This window comes from Pelophylax lessonae, assembly GCF_965119305.1.
Source record: "Pelophylax lessonae genome assembly, chromosome: 5".
NCBI classification, from domain to species: Eukaryota; Metazoa; Chordata; class Amphibia; order Anura; family Ranidae; genus Pelophylax; species Pelophylax lessonae.
This window is the reverse complement of record NC_138772.1, coordinates 96,990,122-97,014,255: the sequence shown is the minus strand read 5'-3', so window position 1 is coordinate 97,014,255 and position 24,134 is coordinate 96,990,122. Positions and strand designations below refer to the sequence as shown.

At 42.4% G+C, this 24,134-nt stretch overlaps 1 protein-coding gene across 1 annotated transcript in view; it reads right to left on the bottom strand.

The window, feature by feature from the left end:
• Positions 1-512: 512 nt before the first annotated feature.
• ADARB2 (adenosine deaminase RNA specific B2 (inactive)) overlaps positions 513-24,134 on the bottom strand; it is an 801,349-nt gene continuing 777,727 nt past the window's right edge. Inside the window, exons 10-11 of the mRNA XM_082258125.1 lie at positions 16,104-16,282; positions 513-1,221 (exon numbers count right to left, since the gene is read on the bottom strand). Of these exons, the coding sequence (XP_082114251.1) occupies positions 1,045-1,221; positions 16,104-16,282 (356 nt within the window). The 3' untranslated portion in view covers positions 513-1,044. The remainder of the gene's footprint in view (positions 1,222-16,103; positions 16,283-24,134) is intronic.

The window sequence follows — 24,134 nt, the reverse complement described above, 5'->3', positions numbered from 1 at the left end:
TTGTATTCTCAATGCATCAGGCCGGCCGCTCATCACAGGACCCGTAAGCACAAGTAGATGATAGAAGCAGCGGTGTCTGCTGCAGCGATTTCCAGCTACCAGTGGCATCCGACAGGTGTGGTATATACATAGTTACATTGGTCCTGTATAAAGACTAGATGGAGTTATGACTACACAGGAGCAGCACCATACTTCTGAAAGGCTTAATTTCCTGCCACAGGGCCAAGCCATTAACAGGACAAAAAACAGACAACTGGCAAATCACTTTTAGAATGGAATGTTGTTTTTTCGGGAGTTCACTTTAAAAAAAAAAAAAACTTTTCTGTTTGTTGTTGTGACATTCTAGGTTCAGTAGCCATTTGAAGTCCAATTCCAGCCAATAATTTGTTGGTTTTATTGCTGTCTGTGGCCCTATTGGTGATAAGGCATCACAGGGCCAGGAAATTATGGTAAATCTCCCTAATTGGAAAATAGAAATCAACAAAATGTATTTATTTATTTATTTATTTATTTAAAAGAGCAAGGAAATCCCCAGAACCTCTGCAAATTTTTTTATTGCTGTTTGCACCTTTCAATCCTGATGACCCCTCTTTCGCAAATTTTATAAAAGGTGATGGGGCATCTCCTCAGTGGGGTCACATACAGCAATAAAAGCCTGATGGATGTTCTGTTTTTTTTTTACTGTATTCACAACTGTTTCAGGGGAAGTTGGGCCTCAGTAGCAATTCTAGCTCTAAGCTGGCTGGTGAGTTAGGGTCCTAAGCCAGTGAGCTTCACTTGCTGTGGGTATCTACAAATTTCATGCCTGCCTACATTTTATACCCCCAACTTGGACAAGCCCAAAACCTGCCATTGCCGTCCCGGCTAACCATGAAGGAGCAAGCACATAAAACATGTCCTTTATCAATATTATGTATTTGCTTTATTACAAAAATAATCTAATTCAGTATATTGATAACAAACTTTGCACATGGAGCAGAGAAATTCTGCCAGTCTCTATTGTCCCAGGAGAACCCAGTCACAGCATAGAGGTGGAATTGCCGGTTACAGAGGTAATATAAATTGCTCTTGTTCCGGAGGCTTTTTCACCCAGGTTCCTAGGCCTGCTTTCTGGATGGCTTTAAAAAGCCGCTGCTTCACACATTGGTACTGAGGGTCCACCAGCTTCGCTTCACAGTAAACAGAGGGCATTTCCGAGTGACTTGGGGTCCGTGTGTTCAGCTGTAAGAAGAAAAGAATTCAGAATTTAGTATTCAGTTTTTTTATGGCTGCAGTAAATTGCAGAGAACTCAAATTAAAGCACATTTCAACCTTAACAATGAACTTCTTTCGTTACATATACTATTGAAAAGGTTATCTGTTCAGTAGGTGTGAAAATATACCTGTTGACCCTGACAGAAATCGTGTGAGCTTTTAACTTCCGATGCAGTCTCTCTGTGCTGCAGTATTATCAGTTACTTTGTTCCCAGGCTTCTTTGGGTACTACAGAACACCTCCGGTGTGTGAGCGTTGTCAACCTACGATAGACTGCTGGCACAATATCAAAACACGTGTATGCCAGGGAGAGACACTGGCAGAGCCACATATTTGCCAAGCTGATGATTAAAAGTTAATAAATGTATTACTACTATTATCACTGCAAAAATGATCGCATGGCAGCCAAACAACCAGCATTTTCAGAAGCAAAGGACCCTTATGGTCTTTCCAGTCATTTTTGAATCTTCAAATAATCTTCCCAGGACCCGGACCTACCAGTAAGTGCTAGGAGCCACCCAGCACTTGGTAATGACTAAACGCTAACATTTCCACGAAACACGTCTACCTCTTTGTCCTCTGATCCATCTGTTAAATACTTGTCATATGAAGCTCCAATAAAAAGGATTATTGGAAGTGATTTATGAGCACAGCCGAGGGCTTTGCTCTGAATCCACCACAGCAGGACCAGTGGGACCAGACCAGCTCCAGCAGTAACCCCAGCAGTGTTACCTAGATGAGTGCTTTTTCTTCTTACTGTTATGAGTTACCACTTTTTTGTTTAACCACTTGCTGACCACCCCACGTATAATGCAAACTCACGTACCTCTACAGGGTCTGGGGCGCGCACGTGTGACACCGACGACTTGATGTCCGCCGGGACTCGCTGATCAATCCAGACAGAGGCAGAACAACGGTCTGCCTATGTAAACAAGGCAGATCGGCGTTCTGTGACAAGGGAAGACAGAGATCTTATGTTTTGGATAAGCAGGAACACAGATCATATCTTCCCACAGTACAAGCCCATCCCCCACACATTTAGAAAGCGCTCCCTAGGGACCCATTTAACACTTTGATCGCCCCTGATGTTAACCCCTTCCCTAGCATAATATAAAATGCTAGGATTATAGCAGAATGTAAAAAATATATATATATTTTTTTCTTTTTAAATTGTAGTTATTTTTTGTTTATAGTGCAAAAATTAAAAACCACAGAGGTGATCAAATACCACCATAAGAAAGCTCTATTGGTGGGAAAAAAAGGATATCAGTTTTATTTGTGTACAGCGTCGCACGACCGCACATATGTGAGTTAAATTAACGCTGTGCCATATCGCAAAAAATGGCCTGGTCGTGAAGGGGGTAAACCTTCCGGTGCTGAGGTGGTTAATAAAGCCCAAACTTTTATGCTATACTTTTATGCTATACTTAGAAGGTGCTGCTTCTCTTCTCATTTAGGTTAAAACAAAATTAGCATTCAGATATTAGCATTGCTGTAGTGCTTGCTGCACAAATACATTTCTGACATGTCACAGTTTACATCTACAGTATATTGTTTCAAAAAAGCTCCACTTAAGGCTAATGTCACCTGCTTGTTTTTTTTTTTTTTTTTTTACAGCATTCCCCAACCATTTTGCTAAAGCAATTTCTCACTAAGAAATTTGTAATGATTTTCAATGGGAGCGCCAACTCGATTCGTTGCTGTCACTCACCCATCAAGAATAAAGTGGTTCTAAAGCCTAAACATTTTTAACTTTAATGCATTCCTTGCATTAAGGTAAAAAATGTTTAGGCATCGATTGTGACCTCTCACCCCCCCCCTATACTTGCCTGAGCCTTTATTCAATCCAGCGCTGTGCACATGTGTAGCTTTTCCTTTTCGTGCATCACTGGCTTTGCTAGGGCACCAGGGGCAATTGGCTCCCAGTGCTGTCAATCGAAGCCAGTGACAAGGGAGCAGGGCCGAGTCTTACTGTCTGTCAATGAATGCAGCAGCAGGGCTCGGGAGTGAGCATTCAGGAGTGCCCCCATGGGAAATGGCTTCCAACGAGGGGAACTAGACAGAGAGGAGGAGCCAGGAGCACTGGTGTAGGACAGGGAGAAGAGAAGGTTTGGAGCCGATAGAACCGTGTAGAGTGGGTACGTGTAGAGATGTTTGTTATTAAAAAATATATATTTTACAATCACTTTAAGCAGTGACCTATAGTGGCTGCTAAATCGCTGGCAATAATTACTCTTAAAACATTTCTATGGAATCTTGCTCAGATTGGTGAAGGAGAGGGATTTATAGCTGAGCATAACCCAATTCTGTAGCACTATCTCCAGCATCTCTAGCGATTCACCACTAGCTGCAAGTTGCTGTACTCACTGGTGTTAATGATTTGTAGCAATGAATAATCTCTCACCTGCCTGACATCAATTTTAATTATTGCAATCCAATCAAGTGATTTTAGGGTTGACTTACTAAAGGCAAAATGTCTGTTCATGTTGCAAGAGAAGTTGCACTTTGAATAGAAGTTTTCCCCAGAGCTTAGTGAATGAGGTGAAGCTCAGGTGATGTTCATCGTCTGGGGTGATTTCTCTTGCACAGTGCAACCTCCCTTGCCAAGTGAACAACCTTTAGTTTATGAACCCCGTGTAGGTTAATAAGATATTGTCTGTCTGCTGCCCCCTCCCTTCCAGTGATCAGACTGCAACTCTGTAACTTTGTAGCAAGTCATAGGGTGAGAGCATAGGTGTGCGCAGCATATTGCATTAGGGTGAGCACCCCAAAGCTTAAACACACATGCCTTTCTCTGCAGCCTCAGCTGCACAGGCAGTGAATGAATGGGAAGTGCTCTGTGCTGAACGACTTCCTGTTCACTCAAAAACGGAAGCGTAGTAAACAGGGTTTACTATGTTTCAGTTATGATTGAACACAGTGGGTGGGTTCACTGTGTTCATTTAGAAAAGAAAGGGTCTGGTAAATGACATATTGATTAGCCCCTTCCCCCATTCTCCATCCTGAAACATTCCCCACAGCAGCTGGGGGGAGAGGAAGGAAGCCGGCAGCACTGTGGTGGGGGGGTGGGAATATGGGGGGGGAGCCCGGACAGTAGGGGGAATCGACACCACACAGAGTGGCTAAGGTGTGCCCAGGCAGACCTGGCACACCCCCTGCACATATCTATGGGTAAGAGCCAAGAGCAGGGGTCTAACGTGTTTCCCACATTTGTGAACACAGCAAAACAAATGCACAGGCACTGGGAATAACATGATTGTGTTATCTCTATGCTAGCATGCCAGTCCTGGAAATAGATGTTGACCCTGGATGATGCCTTAACAAAGATGGTGCTTTCTTCTGGAAAGAAAGGCAGATACAAGCATTGGCAGGAGGAGTACTATGATCCCTGGGAGAGGTAATAAACTCATACAATATAATACCTACACCTTACCTAGCATGCATTTTATTAACATGTAACAAGATATCTGATTCTAGATCCACTTTAAGGTAAAAATCCATAGGTAGGCTGTACCACATGTCTGTATTAATAAAAGGAAAATGTGATTTTTCTTAAGCTGCGTAAAAACCCAGATGACAAATACTGAGACCTTTAAAGGGATCGAGCAAATACACATCTCCAGACAGAACACAGCTGCTAAAAGGTTCATAAGCCAAACTTCATTAGGCCCTGATCCCTGGCACTGCGGTGGGATTGTGTGTTGCTGGCTAACAAATGTCTTAAATTGTAGGAAGAGTGCAGTACAGGGAATTGTGGCTTTATGAATCCAGTCCTTGGTGAGGAAAATAAACATTCTCTCTAACAAAGCAAGGCATGAGGACATTATTGTGCTGCTGTGTACCCCCAAAAGACCTCGATGTATCGTCCAACTTTTATTAGGAAACAACGTAGTAAAATATAGAGGCATAAAATAGCCTTGTCAGTGTAGATTCCTTTGTTCCATATTTTGGCCTCATTCTTGTCATCACACAGTACTGTCATTTTATTAGTGGAGTGATCACCAACATTCTGAAAGATACATTTTGGAATGAATTTACTGTATCTCTGTAGAAAGTTTTAGAGAATGGATAAACTGTGCAAAATTGAATAAACTGGTAATCAGAACCTTTAGGCCCTGTTCACACCGGAGCGTATTTCAGCTTGTAAAAAGCTCATCTCTGAAGTCTCAAAACGCCCAACAAGCAAAATCCCATTCATTTAAATGGCCCCTGTTCACATCTGAGCTTTTTGTCACCTGAAGCAAAACGCCTGAAGCTCAAAAAAGTACATGAGCTTATTTTTTGGCAGATTACCAGCATTTTTGTTAGATGTCAATGACTGTCCCCAAACACCTGCAAAAAACGCCTGAAAAAAGCCCCAAAAAACGCCCGAAAAAAGCCCAAAAAAAGCCTGAACACCATACGCTCAGGTGTGAATGGAGCCTTAAAGACAGGGCTGCCCCTACCATGGGTCCAGATGGGTCCATTGGACCCAGGCAGAACTTCGAGAGGGGCAGCAAAATGACTCCCAAGATTTATTTTCCAGCACTTTTGTGTGTCATCCGTTTGCAGCATTTATACGTGCGGCATTTCCCCATACCATACCGTTGCCCGTAGTGAAAACTGATGAGGATGAGGAGGTGGAGGGTTTCCTCTGGTCCGTCACTTGATTCTGGTGTGCGCAATGACGTCAGACATCAGCGAACACCATCTTACGCAGGGCAGGTTGGATCTTCTAGGGTGGTGTGCATGGCAGACACAGGAGTGACAGGAGGACTGAGGACAGACAGTGGGTGTTTGGTGGTAACTTATGGAAGAAAATAACAGTACATATATTTTCTACATTTTATATTTATATAAAATAATGGATGTGGGGGCCTTTTTTTAGGTGTTTTTTTTGTGGGGGGGGGGGGGGCAGCATTTTATTCTTGGTCCCAGGCAGCACAATGTCTTGGGCCAGCCCTGTTTAGAGATCAGTAGAAACCCCTGCTTAAGACTATAGTAAATTATTATTATTATTGTAAAATGTACCTGAAAGCAAGTTTTGAAAAGAACTTGCTTGCTTGCTGTTCCATGTTTAAAATTTTGCTTATCATATACATGTAGTACTGCCCCCATGGGAGCTGCTTAATCACTTAAGCCCTGGAGGATTTTCCTGCTCAAAGAGCAAGGCCTATTTTGCGATTCGGCACTGCGTGAGTTTAACGGACAATTGCGCGGTCCTGCAACACTGTACCCAAATAAAATTGACGTCCTTTATTTCCCCACAAACAGAGTTTTCTTTTGGTGGTATTTGATCACCTGTGCGATTTTTATTTTTTGCGCTATAAGCAAAAAAATTGCGTCAATTTTGAAAAAATAATAATATTTTTCACATTTTTTATATGAAATTCCCAAATAAAAAAATGTAAAAATCAAAATTTTTTAACATTTTAGGCCAATTTGTTTTCTGCTACATATTTTTGGTAATCGCAATAAGCGTATTTTGATTGGTTTGCGCAAAAGTTATTGCGTTTACTAACTAAGGGAAAGATTTATGTCATTTTTATTGTTTTTTTTTTTTAACTAGTAATGGCGGCGATCTGCGATTTTTTTGCAGGACTGCGACATTGCGGCAGACAGATCGGACCCCTGACTAAGATTTTTGACACTTTTGGGGGGACCAGTGACATTACTACAGTAATCAGTGCTATAATATGCACTGTTACTGTAAAAATGACACTGGCAGGGAAGGGGTTAACTTTATTAGTGATCAAGGGGTTAAGTATGTCTCTAGGGGCGTGATTATAACTGTAAAGGGGCGTGGCTTGTGATGTAACCGCAGAGACATACGATCCTACATAGCAGGATCGTATAGTCTCTGCAGTTACACCAGGGAGAATGACAGGCGGCTTTGTTTACATCAGCCGTCTGTCTTTCTCACTCTCCAGCGGGAGATCGCGAGTGGCCGGCGGACATCGGAGCCGCCGGTCACTAGCGCGGGGACCTCAGTGAACGAGCGGGGGTGGAAGCGCGCTCGCCCCTGCAAGCTCCTGGGCGAGCGACGTAGTACTACGTCGCTTTTCCCAGGAGGGGCTGACTGCTGCAGTAAATATACTGTGGGCGGTCGGCAAGTGGTTAAAGTGGATTCCCCTCGGTTACCCATAGCAACAGACAATTGTACTTATAGCTTTAAGTCCCCGGCTCAGTCAATTAACAGTCCAGGGGATTTGGGTTTTTGTATTTATTTTGGAACTAGGATGGGAGAAGGGATGAGTGGGATACTCCAACTGACAGCTATGCACAACTTGAGGACATTTATCTGAGGTGTGTGCGGCAAGGCCGCTGCTTCACTTTGCCACTGAGGTGAAGGTTTTAAATGATGAACAATACTTTATGTTTCTCTTCAGGGTCTATCTTGGCACCCCTTTCTGATCCACTGTGTGTGCTGACCTTTGTCCACTGACTCTCCCTTGAGTCGTCCCCTTCCTGGGCAGACCCCTGGTGAGTTCCCTGGTACTCACTGATACCGCTTTCCACAGCAATCTCTGCCACTGCTCCACCGTCAGCTTCCACAGAACCTCACAGCTCAGCCCCACACGTCTGGTCCACTAGGCGCACTACCTGTGACCACTTATTTTCTGACGGGAGGAGAAACAGCCGTCAGCCTCCTCCTGGGACTTTACTTCCCGCCAAAGATGCCTTGTCACATGTGTCCCAGGCTTTTATGAACAATCCCAGGATGTACTGCAGTTGTGCCTTCCCATTGGGACTGTCAGAAAAGCCTATGTGTCACTGGCTGGGTTTCTTCCACTGCCATCCCATAGACATACATTATGTCCGTATATCATCCGCAAACGGATGGGATGATATGCGGACATACGGACCAGACGACACAAGTGTCATCCATGTCCATAAAAAAAAAAAAAGTGCCGGAGCGGATCGCATTGCGGTCCGCTCCGTGTGAAAGAGGCCTTACAAAAAAATGTGGCGATCATTCATTGTGCCTGTACAACAAGGCAACTATTTTATACATAGACTCCTTTCTGTTAATTGTTGTCAGAGCAATAAAAGATTCAATCTAATTGGTTGTTATGAATGAAAATGGAAGTGGTCACACCAACTTCAAGGCCAGGAAAAGGAAAAACACAGAGTTCATTGTCTATGCTGGGTATGGTATAGATTCCTATCTAAAAGAGAATTTAATTGACCAGTACTTCAGATGATATATAATTATATCGCATAACAAGGAGAAGAATCGCAAGTGCCAATAAATCCCTCTCAGCTTTAGCAAAAATAATTATTTTGTCAATATTGGTAGTAATAAGTCACCCTGTTGTGAGTAATGAAGAGAGCTTTTATTTAGAAATTCAATTAGCTCTTTCACTGACTGGTATCTAATTGCCAACCTTAAAATGCTCATAAATATCGGAGTATAGGATTGTTAAATGCAGGCTGAGACATCCGTGTAGTTAACGGAGTGTGTAAAATGCGTTTGTCGGTAATGCACATAAGCTTTTATTTATCTCTCCTGGAGATAAGTACCTGAGAGTGTTGGGGAATTGCTGGGAAGGAACTTTGCTTTGATTACTATTATTATGAAAAAAAAAAAAACTAAATATTGAAGACTGCAGTCTGCCATGTAATGTGCATTCATTACTGTTATGTGCAAACGAGGCAGTATAACAAAAGACAAGAGGCGCTCAGACATTTATTCCTTCCTTATTTATGAACAAATCTAGTACGGCACAGCACTTGCCTACCCATTCTGAAAAAAAAATCAATTCAGCCTAAATTTGTTTTTTGGCAGAAAATTATAATCTGCATCAACTGAAAAATATGTATTGCAGAGACAATGGTGGATTTATTCACTAGAGGCTCATTCACACTTGTAGCAGCTCTTGCTGCCCCTCTGAAAAACGATCTGCCATGGGTCCCTTTTTATAGGGCAGTTGACATGTGTACCACCCCGTCCAACCACAAATGTAGCTTAAAGCCTCGTACACACGCAACGAATTTCCACCGACCGGTCGTCCGTCTTTTGTCCAGAGTGGTGTCTGTTGGTTGGAATGTGCCTAGACTGCACACGAATTTTCCCATATGACAGAATTCTACTTCAGAAGTGATGTCATGTGTTGGATTACTTTATATGTGTTCTTTAATCTCTGAGCATGCCCAGTCTTGCTCATAAGATTTTTCCCCTTGAAATCTGTACTAATGAGACGAAAATCGGATGTGTTTTGATGGTCGACAAAAATGATATAGCCTGCACACCAGGATTTTTTCTGCCGAAAAGTCAGAGTCGGTTGTCGGAAGCACCATACTAACAAGCCTAAAATCGGCAGATCGGTCGTCGGACGAAAATTCCCGGGCGAATTTCGACTCGTGTGTACAGGGCTTTAGGTGGATGATTTGGAGGTGGCAAAACCTCAGTTTGACTGCCTATTTTTAGCTTTCCCCCTGGGCTTAAGTGTGAATGAGACCTAACATGGTTTTTACATTTCTCAAAAGGCTCTGGAAATGAGATCTCTGCACACTGGGTCACAACTTCACACACCAGTTCATTTTGAAGGCCCAAACTATTTTCTTGTTTTTTTTTGTCTTTATTGCTTCGTGTGTCCCCACTGGGAAGATGTCCTGATAAATGCTCCAGAAACTGCAAGCAATGTTTCCGATTTTTTAGCATGGCTCATGATTATCAGGCTGTTGCTGAACTCCTAGAAGGTGATATCCTGCACCTCAGGCAAACAAAGTTGCTCGTTAGCGTACAGGAAGATTTTCCAACTTGTCAAACGTCATTCCCAGAGAGAATTGTTGGCTACCCTGTGGGACATCTGCAATCCACTAATCATATATAATTGTCTATAGGATTGCTACCAAAAACACATTTATGATTGGAATTAGCAAATATGCCAAATGTGAATTAGCCTATTCAGTAGATAACATAATTCGAGCAAACCAATTCAAAGAAATTAATTCATTTGTAGAATACATTTTGGATTTCTCCAAAACATAACAGTTGCTAACCACCAGTGCAAACAACAGGAAAATCATTCTTGTCAGTAGTCAGTCTTTACTGTTAACAAGACATTACTGGATGATTAACACTACGTTACCCACATAACAGGTGTATAATATATTTGTAGCTTTCAGTGCCGGTTCACGCTATAGCGTGTGCAGCGATCGCATGTAATATCGGAGCGCAATGCTCCTTCATTACATGCGATCGGATGTGCAGTGCGAATTCAGCCATACACTTTGTATGGCTAAATTCGCACTGCACCCGCACAAAAGTCGCACATGACCCTTTTTTTCAGCCGCATCAGGATCGGATCGCACAGTGGTTCACATTTGTGCGATCCGATCCTGTGCGAACTGTCAGATCGCACTGCGATATGCGATCAAACTGGGGGTGCCGTTAACATTTAATTGACACCCCCTGCGTATCGCATATGGCAGTGTGAACTGCCAGGGGTGCGTTTGCGATGCGGGAACAGGCTGCGAATTCGCAGCCTTCCCGCATCGCACAAGTGTGACCCGGCACTTAGTGTGTATAGAAAAACCCTTGTTAGTTTATTTATTCATGCATTTATGTATTGCTGTCTGTGTATCATTGCAGAGATTTGCCTTCACTTTACAGGACATAACAGGAAGTTAGAAAAAGTTAGAAAAAGTGAAGGAGGTGAATTACCCCCCTAGACTATTGTCTGTGGAACAGGTGTCCCCATTGAAAGATATCCCCCACACCACCACCTTTTGTTCTGGGGGGCAGCTATAACATTTTGTGCATGCCAGGAAATCTATATCAATTTTCACATTAAAGTGGTTATAAACCCACTTTAAAGACTTTTACCTATAGGTAAGCCTATATTAAGGTTTACCTATAGGTGCTATAAATATCTCCTAAACATGCACCGTTTAGGAGATATTTAAAGTGCATGCAGCCAATGACGTCATTGGCACATGCGCTCTGAAGGAACGGCCACCCGTGCCGTTCCTTCAGAGTCCTGTGCCGTGAACGGTGGCTCCAGCACGCATGCCGGAGGACACGAACCAGGAAGCAGGACGGCCGAACATGTCGGCTGTCCTGTCACTGAGCGGGCGGCACTGCGGGGGCTTCGTTCTAAGGTAAGTATTTCATAATGTGCTAGTATGCGATGCATACTAGCTCATTATGCCTTTGTCTTTACAGGTTTTTTTTTTCTCATCTTTTTTCAGAGGGTTTACTTCCTCTTTAAGACTACTTATTTGACAAATCAATCAAAGAACATTTTTAACCTGTATGAAATGATAAATGTACTTGAATTAGGCATAAATTAGGTATGTCTGATTAGCTGTGCATTTGTTTTTGTCGTAGACAAACTGGTATTATTACTTCTTTGCCAGGGGCTTTTGTTTCCATGCAATAGTAAATCTTTACATACTGCTCAAATGTATACCCTGCACATAGCAATAAAGCCCATCTCACAATTAAAACTGAACTCTAGGCAATTTTTTTTTTCCGTGCCTGTGACCGCACTGTACGGGTTAACTGCTTGTTTTATTCTAGCGGAGAGGACAGTGGTGATATACAGTGCCTTGCAAAAGTATTTGGCCCCCTTGAACTTTGCGACCTTTTGCCACATTTCAGGCTTCAAACATAAAGATATAAAACTGTAATTTTTTGTGAAGAATCAACAACAAGTGGGACACAATCATGAAGTGGAACAAAATTTATTGGATATTTCAAACTTTGTTAACAAATAAAAAACTGAAAAATTGGGCGTGTAAAATTATTCAGCCCCTTTACTTTCAGTGCAGCAAACTCTCTCCAGAAGTTCAGTGAGGATCTCTGAATGATCCAATGTTGACCTAAATGACTAATGATGATAAATAGAATCCACTTGTGTGTAATCAAGTCTCCGTATAAATGCACCTGCACTGTGATAGTCTCAGAGGTCCGTTTAAAGCGCAGAGAGCATCATGAAGAACAAGGAACACACCAGGCAGGTCCGAGATACTGTTGTGGAGAAGTTTAAAGCTGGATTTGGATACAAAAAGATTTCCCAAGCTTTAAACATCCCAAGGAGCACTGTGCAAGCGATAATATTGAAATGGAAGGAGTATCACTGCAAATCTACGAAGACCTGGCCGTCCCTCTAAACTTTCAGCTCATACAAGGAGAAGACTGATCAGAGATGCAGCCAAGAGGCCCATGATCACTCTGGATGAACTGCAGAGATCTACAGCTGAGGTGGGAGACTCTGTCCATAGGACAACAATCAGTCGTATACTGCACAAATCTGGCCTTTATGGAAGAGTGGCAAGAAGAAAGCCATTTCTTAAAGATATCCATAAAAAGTGTTGTTTAAAGTTTGCCACAAGCCACCTGGGAGACACACCAAACATGTGGAAGAAGGTGCTCTGGTCAGATGAAACCAAAATCAAACTTTTTGGCAACAATGCAAAACGTTATGTTTGGCGTAAAAGCAGCACAGCTCATCACCCTGAACTCACCATCCCCACTGTCAAACATGGTGGTGGCAGCATCATGGTTTGGACCTGCTTTTCTTCAGCAGGGACAGAGAAGATGGTTAAAATTGATGGGAAGATGAATGGAGCCAAATACAGGACCATTCTGGAAGAAAACCTGATGGAGTCTGCAAAAGACCTGAGACTGGGACGGAGATTTGTCTTCCAACAAGACAATGATCCAAAACATAAAGCAAAATCTACAATGGAATAGTTCACAAATAAACATATCCAGGTGTTAGAATGGCCAAGTCAAAGTCCAGACCTGAATCCAATCGAGAATCTGTGGAAAGAACTGAAAACTGCTGTTCACAAACGCTCTTCATCCAACCTCACTGAGCTCGAGATGCAAGGAGGAATGGGCAAAAATGTCAGTCTCTCGATGTGCAAAACTGATTGAGACATACCCCAAGCGACTTACAGCTGTAATCGCAGCAAAAGGTGGCACTACAAAGTATTAACTTAAGGGGGCTAAATAATTTTGCACACCCAATTTTTCAGTTTTTTATTTGTTAAAAAAGTTTGAAATATCCAATAAATTTCGTTCCACTTCATGATTGTGTCCCACTTGTTGTTGATTCTTCACAAAAAATTGCATCTTTATGTTTGAAGCCTGAAATGTGGCAAAAGGTCGCAAAGTTCAAGGGGGCCGAATACTTTTGCAAGGCACTATACTTACCTGATCCTTCGATCCTCCGATCCTCCCTGCACAAGACACAAGGCACCCCCACACTCCAGTGAACTTGAAAATGGACTGTTCCTGACATCATCGTGCCCAGAAAAGGCTCCATAGAAAGAAACATTCCATCATGGACCATGGGGTGTGCGGTTTTTCGAAGGATCATGTGAGTATAAACTCCTAGAAAACATGAGCAGCGCACAGCCTCACTGCATGGGAAAAAAAAATTGCCCAGAGTTGGGCATATGCGCAGCTCAGTGCTGGGATGTATTAACTTAACCATTCCCCTTAAGGGCCATGTCACCGCAGAGACACACAGAAAACTATTGTTTCCTATGTGTCCCATTCACACTGCAACACAGCCTAGTGTTGCGCTGCACCGTGCTGCGATAAAATGCAGATATGCTGCATTTTATTGCAGCGTACCAGCCTGAATTTCACTGCAATGGCAGGAAGCGTAGCATGCCGTCCGACATTGCAGTGAATGAAGTGTTCGTTTTGTACACTTCAAATAAAGCTTGTACAAAAAAAAAAAAGAAAAAAGAGCAGTGCGATTTCCTGAATCGTGTATCACACTGCCCCCTAGAGCAGCTAGCAATGCTGAGCAGCAGAAGCAATGATCACTCTGCGATTGCCATCATGCACAGTGTGAATTGGCCCCTACTTCCTCAAAAACTAGTTCTGACCAGCTCAGTAGATTGTTTTAAAAAGAGCTGGATGCATTCCTAAATTCACAAAATATAAGTGGATATTAACATCGAGAGCCGGTTCACATACAGGCGACCCGACTTGCCGGGCGACCTGTGAAGTCGCGGCGCACAGCGACCTCGGAGAGACATGCACGGACTTCATATCATTGAAGTCAATGCAGGTCGCTCCAGGTCGCCCCAAAGTAGTACAGGACCCTTTTTCTAAGTCTGAGCGACTTATGTCGCTCCAATTAGAACGGGTCCTGTGCTAATCTATGGCAGGCGACCCACGGCGACTTGTCAGGCGACAAGTCGCCCCAGTGTGAACCGGCTCTTATAGGTAACAACACCATAGATTGTTCATCCAGGAAATATTTGTTTTTTTTCTCTGCTGGAGCAATTTGGACTACACTTTATTGTTTTTTTGCCTTCCTCTGGATCAATTACAGGCATAGGATTATATTTGGAGGTTCTATTTATTTATTTATTTTTTACATTGGTTGAACAAGATAAATGTTTTTTTTTTTTAACCTAACTAGCTATGTACTGTAGCTACGTCATTTATGCTAGCCAATCAAGATGGCTAAAGAACTCTGCATCCAGAAGGCAGAAAGAATATTTGGCACTGGCGAGGGAGCTCGAGGAAATTGCATCACTGGAGTGGAGGTGTATTTTCAGATTTTAATTCCAATTTAACTCATTACCTCTTTACCTATAAGGCCTCTTGTGCGCGATACTCCTGTTTGAGCATCTCGCAGCTTGAAAAAGCTCAGTACAGCTTTTTTTTTCTTTCTCTGAGCTAAAATACAGCCCATTAATTGTAATGGGCCTGTGCACACAGGCGCGTAAACAGGCGCTGTGCATTCTTCAGTAAGAACAAAATAGAAAAATCTGCATTTTTGGTCAGTAATTTAAGCCTCAATGCACGCAAATATGCACGAATACGCACAAATACATACAAAAAAAAACATCTGGACAAAAAAGATGCTCTAACAGGAGTATTGTGTGCAAGAGGCCAAAAGGAGATGCTCAAACATGACTATCGTGTGTAAGAGGCCTAACTGTTAATCTGACCCCCTCCTTCCATCACTGAAACCCTAAAGCAGGGATCCTCAAACTACGGGCCTCCAGCTGTTGCGGAACTACACATCCCATGAGGCATTGTAAACCTGACATTCACAGACATGACTAGGCATGATGGGAATTGTAGTGCCTGAACAACTGGAGGGCAGTAGTGTGAAGTCCCCTGCCCTAAAGTATTACTTATGTTTAAAAGCATAAACTTTAAACATGACTAACTCACATTTTTTTTCTTGTGACTTGAAGTGCTTGGGTGTTTGGTGACTGGGATTCATGGGGATGGGAAAATAATCCTCAGCCCTGTGTAAGCTCCAAGTGGTCTGGGCCTTACACAGGGTGTCCTATCTTCACTTCCAGGAGCTGACCAGAGTGGCAGAAGGAAAGCAAATGAAAGGTGGGTAGGTACTGGTGGGTAGGTACTGCTGGGGAGGAGGTCGTTTAAGAAACCTGTTATTTAGTCCATCATGGGCAAAACATAGGATTTCTTGAAAATTTTTGTTTTTAATTCTGAGTTGCAAAGGTGAACTGATGTAGAAAAGACATGTCTTCAGACTACCAACATACCAGGTACATCACTGGTCCACCCAATCTATTATTATAGTTCTTGGGGGGTTTGAGTGTTTTGGTGGATTGTTTTGGGCAGCAGTCATGATCAATCCTCTCTAAGTAGTATAAATAATCAATTCCTTCTACATAAAACAGGACATGAAATATAAATTATGAACAGAAGCTCATATGCATATATGCATTTAATATAGTTACGTGAAGAGACATAAACTAGTCCATCTGAACTGAGGAGTGGGAAAAAGAAGTAGAACAGCTGCTAATTACACATCCTGCTTTAGTCCTAGATTTGTAATATTTAGGTCAATCTATGATACATTTTTAATAGCATTGCTCTGGAAATGAAGAACTGAGAAATGAGACCATACCTTCCCATAAAGTCTTGACCAGCGAGCGTATAACAAGCATTTGCAGAGCCTGGAGGGGGCACCACAGCTTTTCTTTCCTGTAGTAGCATTAATGATCTCTAGGTCAGGACTTCCCACTGTCCAATTGATGCTGAAATTTGGTGATTTCCCAGGTGGTCGAGGTTCAGCATTACTCACTCCTGCCAAAGAAAAAATAAAAAGCTGAAATGTTAAGTATGGGTTCACAAAATAGTACCAAAACAACTGTGTTCAAGAGTTTATATGGAACGTAGAACATAAGTACCAATTTTCTCAGACTATTAAATGAGACATTTTAGTCCTTTGAAGGATGACATCCTTTGCTGCCACACTCATACTGCCCAGCCTTTCTTATAGAGAAAGCATAGCGAGTTCTGCTTCCAGGACAGCTCCAGGCATATGTATTGTAAGATAAAACAACAAAATAGATCACTCAATCACTGCATAACTGCGACATGTTCTCAAGTATATTTACAGTAAATGATGGAATCTCATCCTGGACACAGCAGGAAACAGCCCCAATCTAATAGCAACCAGGCAAAGTACATTATAACTTGTCTGCTTGCCTTTCTCCCATACTGCATCCCCAGCCCCAGATAAGCAATGCACATGCACCCGGACATCCACATGATACAGACATCACAATCTGCAAAAACTCATCTCAGGGAGGTGGCACTCCGCGCCGCTGAATCCCCCCATGGCTTGCTATGGGGGCACCCAAGCCGAGCTGCAGCTCTGTGTGTCCATTCAGACATGGAGCTGTTGTTTGGCTTCACCCCCTCTCTGTCTCCTGATTGGCTAACTGACTTTGAATGACAGCTGCGGGCGCCGATGGCGCCACGGCTGTGTCTCAGCCAATCAGGAGGGAGAATCTCGGGTGGCCAAGGGACTTGTGGACATCGCTAAATAGAGATGGGGCTCAGGTAAGTATTAGGGGGTGCTGGGGAGTGCTTCACACAAAAGGGTTTTTTTTTTATCTTAATGCATAGAATGAATTAAGATAAAAAACCTTTTGACTTTACAACTCCTTTAATTTAGGACACATCCAGTTGCTGAGACAGAGGAGATCAAGAGCTGTTGATGAGAACAGCCAACCGGGTCGAACCAAAAACAGCAGATAACAACAGCAGACATCTCTCTAATATATAATTAATGATCATTTATTTTTTTGCATTCAAAAATAAAATGGTAAAGGACAACCCATAACTTTAACCACTCCTGGACCAGAAGGTTTTACCCCTAACGACCAGGCCATTTTTTGCGATACGGCACTGCATTACTTTAACTGACAATTGTGCAGTTGTGCAACTCTGTACCCAAATACAGTTAATGTCCTTCATTCCCACAAATAGAGCTTTCTTTTGGAGGTATTTGATCACCTCTGCGATTTTTATTTGTTTTCCGCTATAACCAAAAAAAAGTGACAATTCTGAAAAAAAAAAACCAATATTTTTTTACTTTCTGCTATATAACATTCCCAATAATAATAAAAAAAAATAATAATTTTTTTTCATCATTTTAAGCCAATTCTGCCACATATTTTTGGTAAAAGAATTCCCAATAAGTGTTTATTGTTTGGTTTGTGCAAAAGTTATTGCATCTACAAACTAGGGAAAAGATTGATGTAATTTTTATTTATTTATTCATTTTTTACAAGTAATGGTGGCGATCAGTGATTTTTAGCAGGACTGCGACATTGCAACGGACAGATCGGACCCCTAACTGACATTTTTGACATTTTATGGTGGGACCAGTGACATTACTACAGTAATCAGTGCTAAAAATATGCACTGTTACTGTAATAATGACACTGATAAGGAAGGGATTAACACCAGGGGCGATCAAAGGGCTAAATGTGAACCTAGGGGGTGTTTTCTAACTGTGAGGGGGACGGGCTTGTGGAATCAACACAGGGACCTGTGTTTCTAAATAGGAGAAACACAGAAGCCCTGTGTTGATTACTGAGAGAACGACGGTCTGCTGTGTTTACATCAGCAGACCGCTGTTCTCTCTCCACATCGTGGGAGCGATCGCGGACCCTTATATCAACGGCGGCTGGTCGGCAAGTGGTGAAATACTGTATATTTTTAGCTGAAAAACCAAGCAAACTTATGTCCTGTACAGCTTAACAGTATTAATGGCCTATTATGTATTGATTCTTCCCAGGTTCATGATAAAAGCATCAACTTCCATTGCGCCATCTGGCAATTAAAATGCTAAGCGCTGTATTCCTTCTTTTTTCTCCATTTGGACTGTTTAACTGGAGATATGAACCTATCTTAAAAAAGTTAAATAATTGCTGTCAAATTTCCTGTCTTGAATCAGATATGATCTGAGCTGAATCAACGCTGGTGGCTGCGAGAGCTTTATTCACACTGCTCGCGTGACATTTCCCATCACATCATTACTTAATGAGCCGCCATGTCCGACAGACACTGCCTGTTTTGCTGGCATTTTGCAGGATATTAATAGAAAATGCTGTTTAATGATGGCAGTACAAATGCTCCCATCTACATATTACAAAAGGACGTGTGTCAGCCGCGCACAAGGGTGGCGGTATGCTGTTTCCATGGTGCCGGGCTTGCTGTAGCTTTAATAGAAACCTGAAAATGATTAGATGGATTTTAAGAGATGCATGATTTGTGATAACGACGCTTTGCATATATGTTTTTAAAACATTATAAGTGGATTTAATAAAAAGCAGAAACAGAGGTGATGTTTAGCAGGAATAGAAAATAAATGCCAGTCAACTGGTGGAAATGATCAGTGAATTGTTATCCACAGGGCCAGATTTTCCAATAGGTAGATTAGGCATGTGCCTACAGGCGCCTTTCCTAGGGGGACGCCCGTCAAAGTTTTGTTTCTCTCTTTTTTTTTTCCTTTCACTGCTAGGTCTGTACATCGTATGGACCTGACAGCGGGGGTTTCACACACAATTTGGAAGCTGCAGCTACCCGGATTGTGTGTAAAACTGACAGGCAGACTGCTACCTGTCAGGTGGAAGCACTGGGGCAGCTGTGCTGCCACCTGATTGCTTCCACACACCCCCGGTACTGGCACCTTCTCACACCCCCACGTACCCCCGCCATGTATCCTGGGCCCTGCTTGCCCATTACAGTGCCGACGGCTGGAGGGGAGGGAGAAAAGCTGAGACATGTCTGCCCTCCTCCCCTTGTTGGTGACCTCCAAACACGCCCAAAAAATGCCCAAAAAAACGCCTGCTACAAAAACGCCCAGGTGTCTTTTTGCAGGCGTTTTTTTTTGGGCATTTTTTGGGGGTCTTTGGAGGCAGGCAAAATATCTGAAATTCTGTATAGGGGTATATATACACACACACACTTATATGTATTTATACACATACACATATATAGGTGTGATACGAGCGGAGACATATGCCTGTTAATTATTTCATTAGCGCAAGCATAGGTTCCTGCTACTTTCACACCTATATATGTGTATGTGTATATATACATACATGTGTGTGTTTATATATACCCCTACACAGAAGTTCAGATGTCATGCCTAACTCCAAACATGTCCTCAAAAAAGCCCAATAAAGCGCCTGCAACTAAAAGCCGGGTGACAGGGGCAAAGTCACCATCATGTTCTATATTAATTCTAATACAAACAAACTTTTTTTTTCTGGTTCTGGACATGCTACAGAGCTGAAACTTCACAGGTACACTTTTTAGACCCCCCAGACACTAAATCCAAAGAAATCTCATTTTTTTTTTCAATAATTTTTTCAATAATTGTCTCTCTATCAATAATGACAATTTTTAAGAACTTTTTTTTGTGTGATTAATAGTCCCTGGGGCATGAACCAGAACCCTAGGCACTTTTTAGGGGCATTTATTGGGTTTTATGGGTTTCAAAATGGTGTTTTTTGATTACCGAAGTTCGGGTCCCATTGATTTCAATGGGGTTCTGAAATCTGGGCCGAACTTTCGGCAAGTTCGGGTGTTCTGGTCGAACCGAACTTTTGAAAAGTTCGATCATCCCTAGTCTGCACTGTGTAATGTTATCGGCCTCAGGAATCATCAATCGGGTTCACATTTTTCAATCAGGTTACAATCTGACCGGTGGCTGTGAGAGACCACTTGGCAATGACCCTTAGCAGATTTACTGCGGCAGGCTGGCTCGGCTGCGCGAACCTAAGTAGGGGTATGTCGGCTTGCGGGAGCGGTCCTAGGGGCGAGCGTGCGCTGGCGGCGTACCCACCCCAACTAGGCAGCGGGGATGCCAATGCACGGGATCGGCGGCACGGATTTCCGCCGGACACCCACGATCGCTCCCCTCTGAGAGAGAACACCGGTCAGCTGTTGTACACACAGCCAACCGTTGTTCTCTATGAAGGAGATGGGATCACAGGTCTCTGTGTGATAATTTCACAAGTCCTTCCCCCCACAGTTAGAAAACACTCCCCTAAGCTCACAATTAACCCTTTGATCACCCCTAGGTTAACCCCTTCCCTGCCAGTGTCATTATTACAGTAACAGTGCATATTTTTAGCATTGATTACTGTAGTAATGTCACTGGTCCCCCCAAAAGTGTCAAAAATGTCAGTTAGGGGTCTGATCTGTCCGCCATAATGTTGCAGTCCCGCTAAAAATCACAGATCGCCGCCATTACTAATAAAAAAAAATTAAATAAAAATGACATAAATCTTTCCCTTAATTTGTAAACGCAATAACTTTTGCCCAAACAAATCAAAATACGCTTTTTTTTTACCAAAAATATGTAGCAGAATTCAAATTGGCCAAATCAAAAGGATGATTTTGATTTTGATTTTTTTTTTGGGGGGGAATGTTATTCAGCAGAATGTGAAAAATATTTTTTTTGTTTTTCAGAATTGTTGCTCTTTTTTTGTTTATAGCGCAAAAAAAAAAATCACACAGGTGATAAAATACCATCAAAAGAAAGCTCTATTTGTGGGGAAAAAAAGGACAACAATTTTATTTGGGTACAGCATCACACAACTGCTAAATTGTCCATTAAAGTAACGCTGTGCCGAATCGCACAAAAATGGCCTGGTCATTAAGGGGGCAAATCCTTCCGGTCCAGAACTGGTTAATATTGGAGGCGTTCTGTGTGACAGTAAGCAAAGAGTCTACGGAACATCAATAGAAGATACATAAAAGGGGTTCCCAGATCATCAGATTACTGACAGAAGGCAGTGGGGTGACTCAGTGCACTACAGCTATGACTGGATAATGAACTAGAGCTAGGATGCTGTTTTTCCTGTTACAGTATTTTAAGATGTTCCCTGATAGGACGAGGAAGAGAGGAGGGGTGGATGATATCACAAGCTCTGCCAATCAGATAATGCCTTGTATTCATTTAAAAAAAAGTAATATGTATTCTGAATGGCAGAGATGTCAAGTGAGCAACACCCACAATCAGCACCCCAGTGACCCTCCGGATGTGAGATGTGCGGAATTACATGTAGCCGAGCTGGACCAAAATAAAATATTTCCTGGAGTTCAGCTTGAAATATTTTTATCCTTATCATTCTTTTATCACACTTATGAAACTATTCATGCAGTCCTGTCTCCAGCTAAGTGTCGAACTTATAGGAAACTTGTATTTCTACTTAGTGAGCATCGCACTTGTCAGTGCATCTTCTGTGACCCAGTCTAATTTATGCAGAAGACATCTTGCAGAGGATTTATCAAAGCTTTACTGGTGTTCTGCAAAATTAATCTAGTTTTGCACTGACATTTTTAAGATGAAAATATTTTCCCAGATAAATCCCAGGGCCACAAGGCTGTATTTTTCTTCTGTCAGCATTCAGGTGAGATTCGGGAATGGCATAAGATGCAGATGCTTCAAGTGATAATCGCTTGTCTTTTATTCTAATGGAATGAACTCCAATATTCATAACAATGGAGCAGAAGTATAAAATGGTATTATCTCCTTCTGTTGGTAAGGACACCAGTTCATATACTTCTCTACAAGGTCTATCTCAATGGAACCTACTCCTCTGCTCATTGTTAGACCTTGACAACAAAAAAAGATCAGGGCTTCACAGGATGGGGGCTGATCTAGGTGACATAAAAAGCTCATAGAGGGGTATAACTTAGACAAGGATGAAGTATAATGAAGCACTTCATTTATATTAGCAGAAGAATATGCATGAAAAGTAAGCCTAATCCATCTGCAGTGTTAATACATCTTAACCACTTAAGCCCCGGAAGATTTTACCCCCTTCCTGACCAGGGCCTATTTTGCGATTTGCCACTGCATGACTTTAACGGACAATTGCGCGGTTGTGCAACGCTGTACCCAAATGAAATTGATGTCCTTTTTTTCCCAAAAAACAGAGCTTTCTTTTGGTGGTATTTGATCACCTGTGCGATTTTTTGATCACGCGCTATAAACAAAAAAAGAGCGACAATTTTGCAAAAATAACAATATTTTTTTTACATTTTTTTATATGAAATTTCCCCCCAAAAAAATGTAAAAATCTAAATTTTTTAACATTTTTGACCAATTTGTTTCCTGCTACATATGTTTGGTAAAAAAAAAAAATCACAAAAAGCGTATTTTGATTGGTTTGCGCAAAAGTTATTGCATTTACTAACTAAGGGAAAGATTTTTGTCATTTTTATTGTTTTTTTTTTTTAACGAGTAATGGCGGCGATCTGCGATTTTTTTTGCGGGACTGCGACATTTCTGCGAACAGATCGGACCCTTGACTGACATTTTTGACACTTTTGGGGTTACCAGTGACTTTACTACAGTGATCAGTGCCATGCATATGCACTGTTACTGTAAAAATGACACTGGCAGGGAAGGAGTTAACTTTATTTGAGAAGGAGGGGTTAAGTGTGTCCCTAGGGGCGTGATTCTTACTGTGATTGGATGTGGCTTGTGATGTAACAGCAGAGATCTACAGTCCTACATAGCAGGATCGTATGACCTGTGCTGTTACACAGGGGAGAATGACAGGCGGCTTTGTTTACATTAGCCGTGTGCCCTTCTCCCGGTGTAACCAATGATCGCGAGTCCGATGTCCGCCGGTCACTCGCGTGGGGGGGTCCGTGAGCGAGCGGGAGCGTGCCTCCAGCGGCGCGCGCTCGCTCCCTAGAGCCTCACAGGCTAGCGACATAGTACTACGTCACTTTGCCTGTGAGGGGCCGTAAATCGTCGTTAGGCAGGCGGCAAGTGGTTAATAAATAGTGTAGTGTTTTGCATATATTTTCTTTACTAGTTAACTTCAGAAATAAAAAAATATATATTTTCAAGTATATATTTTTATTCGGATGAATTTGGGGGAGGAGCTTCCCGTATGACGTCACCCGCTGTTTAATCTCCCGGTAAGCTGCTGGAACGCCGGTTATTAACCTTACATTTATGCTGTTATCCACTGGAGTGTCTTGTAAGTGGAATCATTTAAATAAACTGCTTGTTTTTTATACAAGTGGATCGCTCTTAGATAGGGTTGAGCGGACACCTAGATGTCCGTGTTCGACGGGTTCGGCCGAACTTTAAAAAAAAGTCCGGGTCCGTGTCCCGGACTTTTACCGAACTTTTCCCGGACACCGAACCCCATTGAAGTCAATGGGGACCCGAACTTTAAGGCACTAAAATGGCTCTAAAACACCAAAGGAAAGGGCTAGAGTGCTGCAAATGGCAGCAAAACGTAATTAAGAGCATGGCAAGTGCTCTGCAAACAAATGTGGATAGGGAAATAACTTAAAACAACAAAAAAAAACAGAAAAATAAAACAATGTTCTTCTTCATCTCTGAAGGACGAGGCCCATATGGAGTAGGAGGGAGGTTGAGGTGGTGGTGGATGTGGCGGTGACATAGGCGTGCGCACAGGGTGTGCTGGGTGTGCCTGGGCACACCCTAATCACCTAGGGCACATAGCATTGCCAGTGAGGAGATGGGAAAGATCTCCCTGGGACCTGCTCTGCTCTATTTCTCCTTGCCTACAGGTACATGGCCCCGATACATTACTCTCCCTGCTGGCAAACACATGCATGTGTATTTCAACTTTGGGGTGCA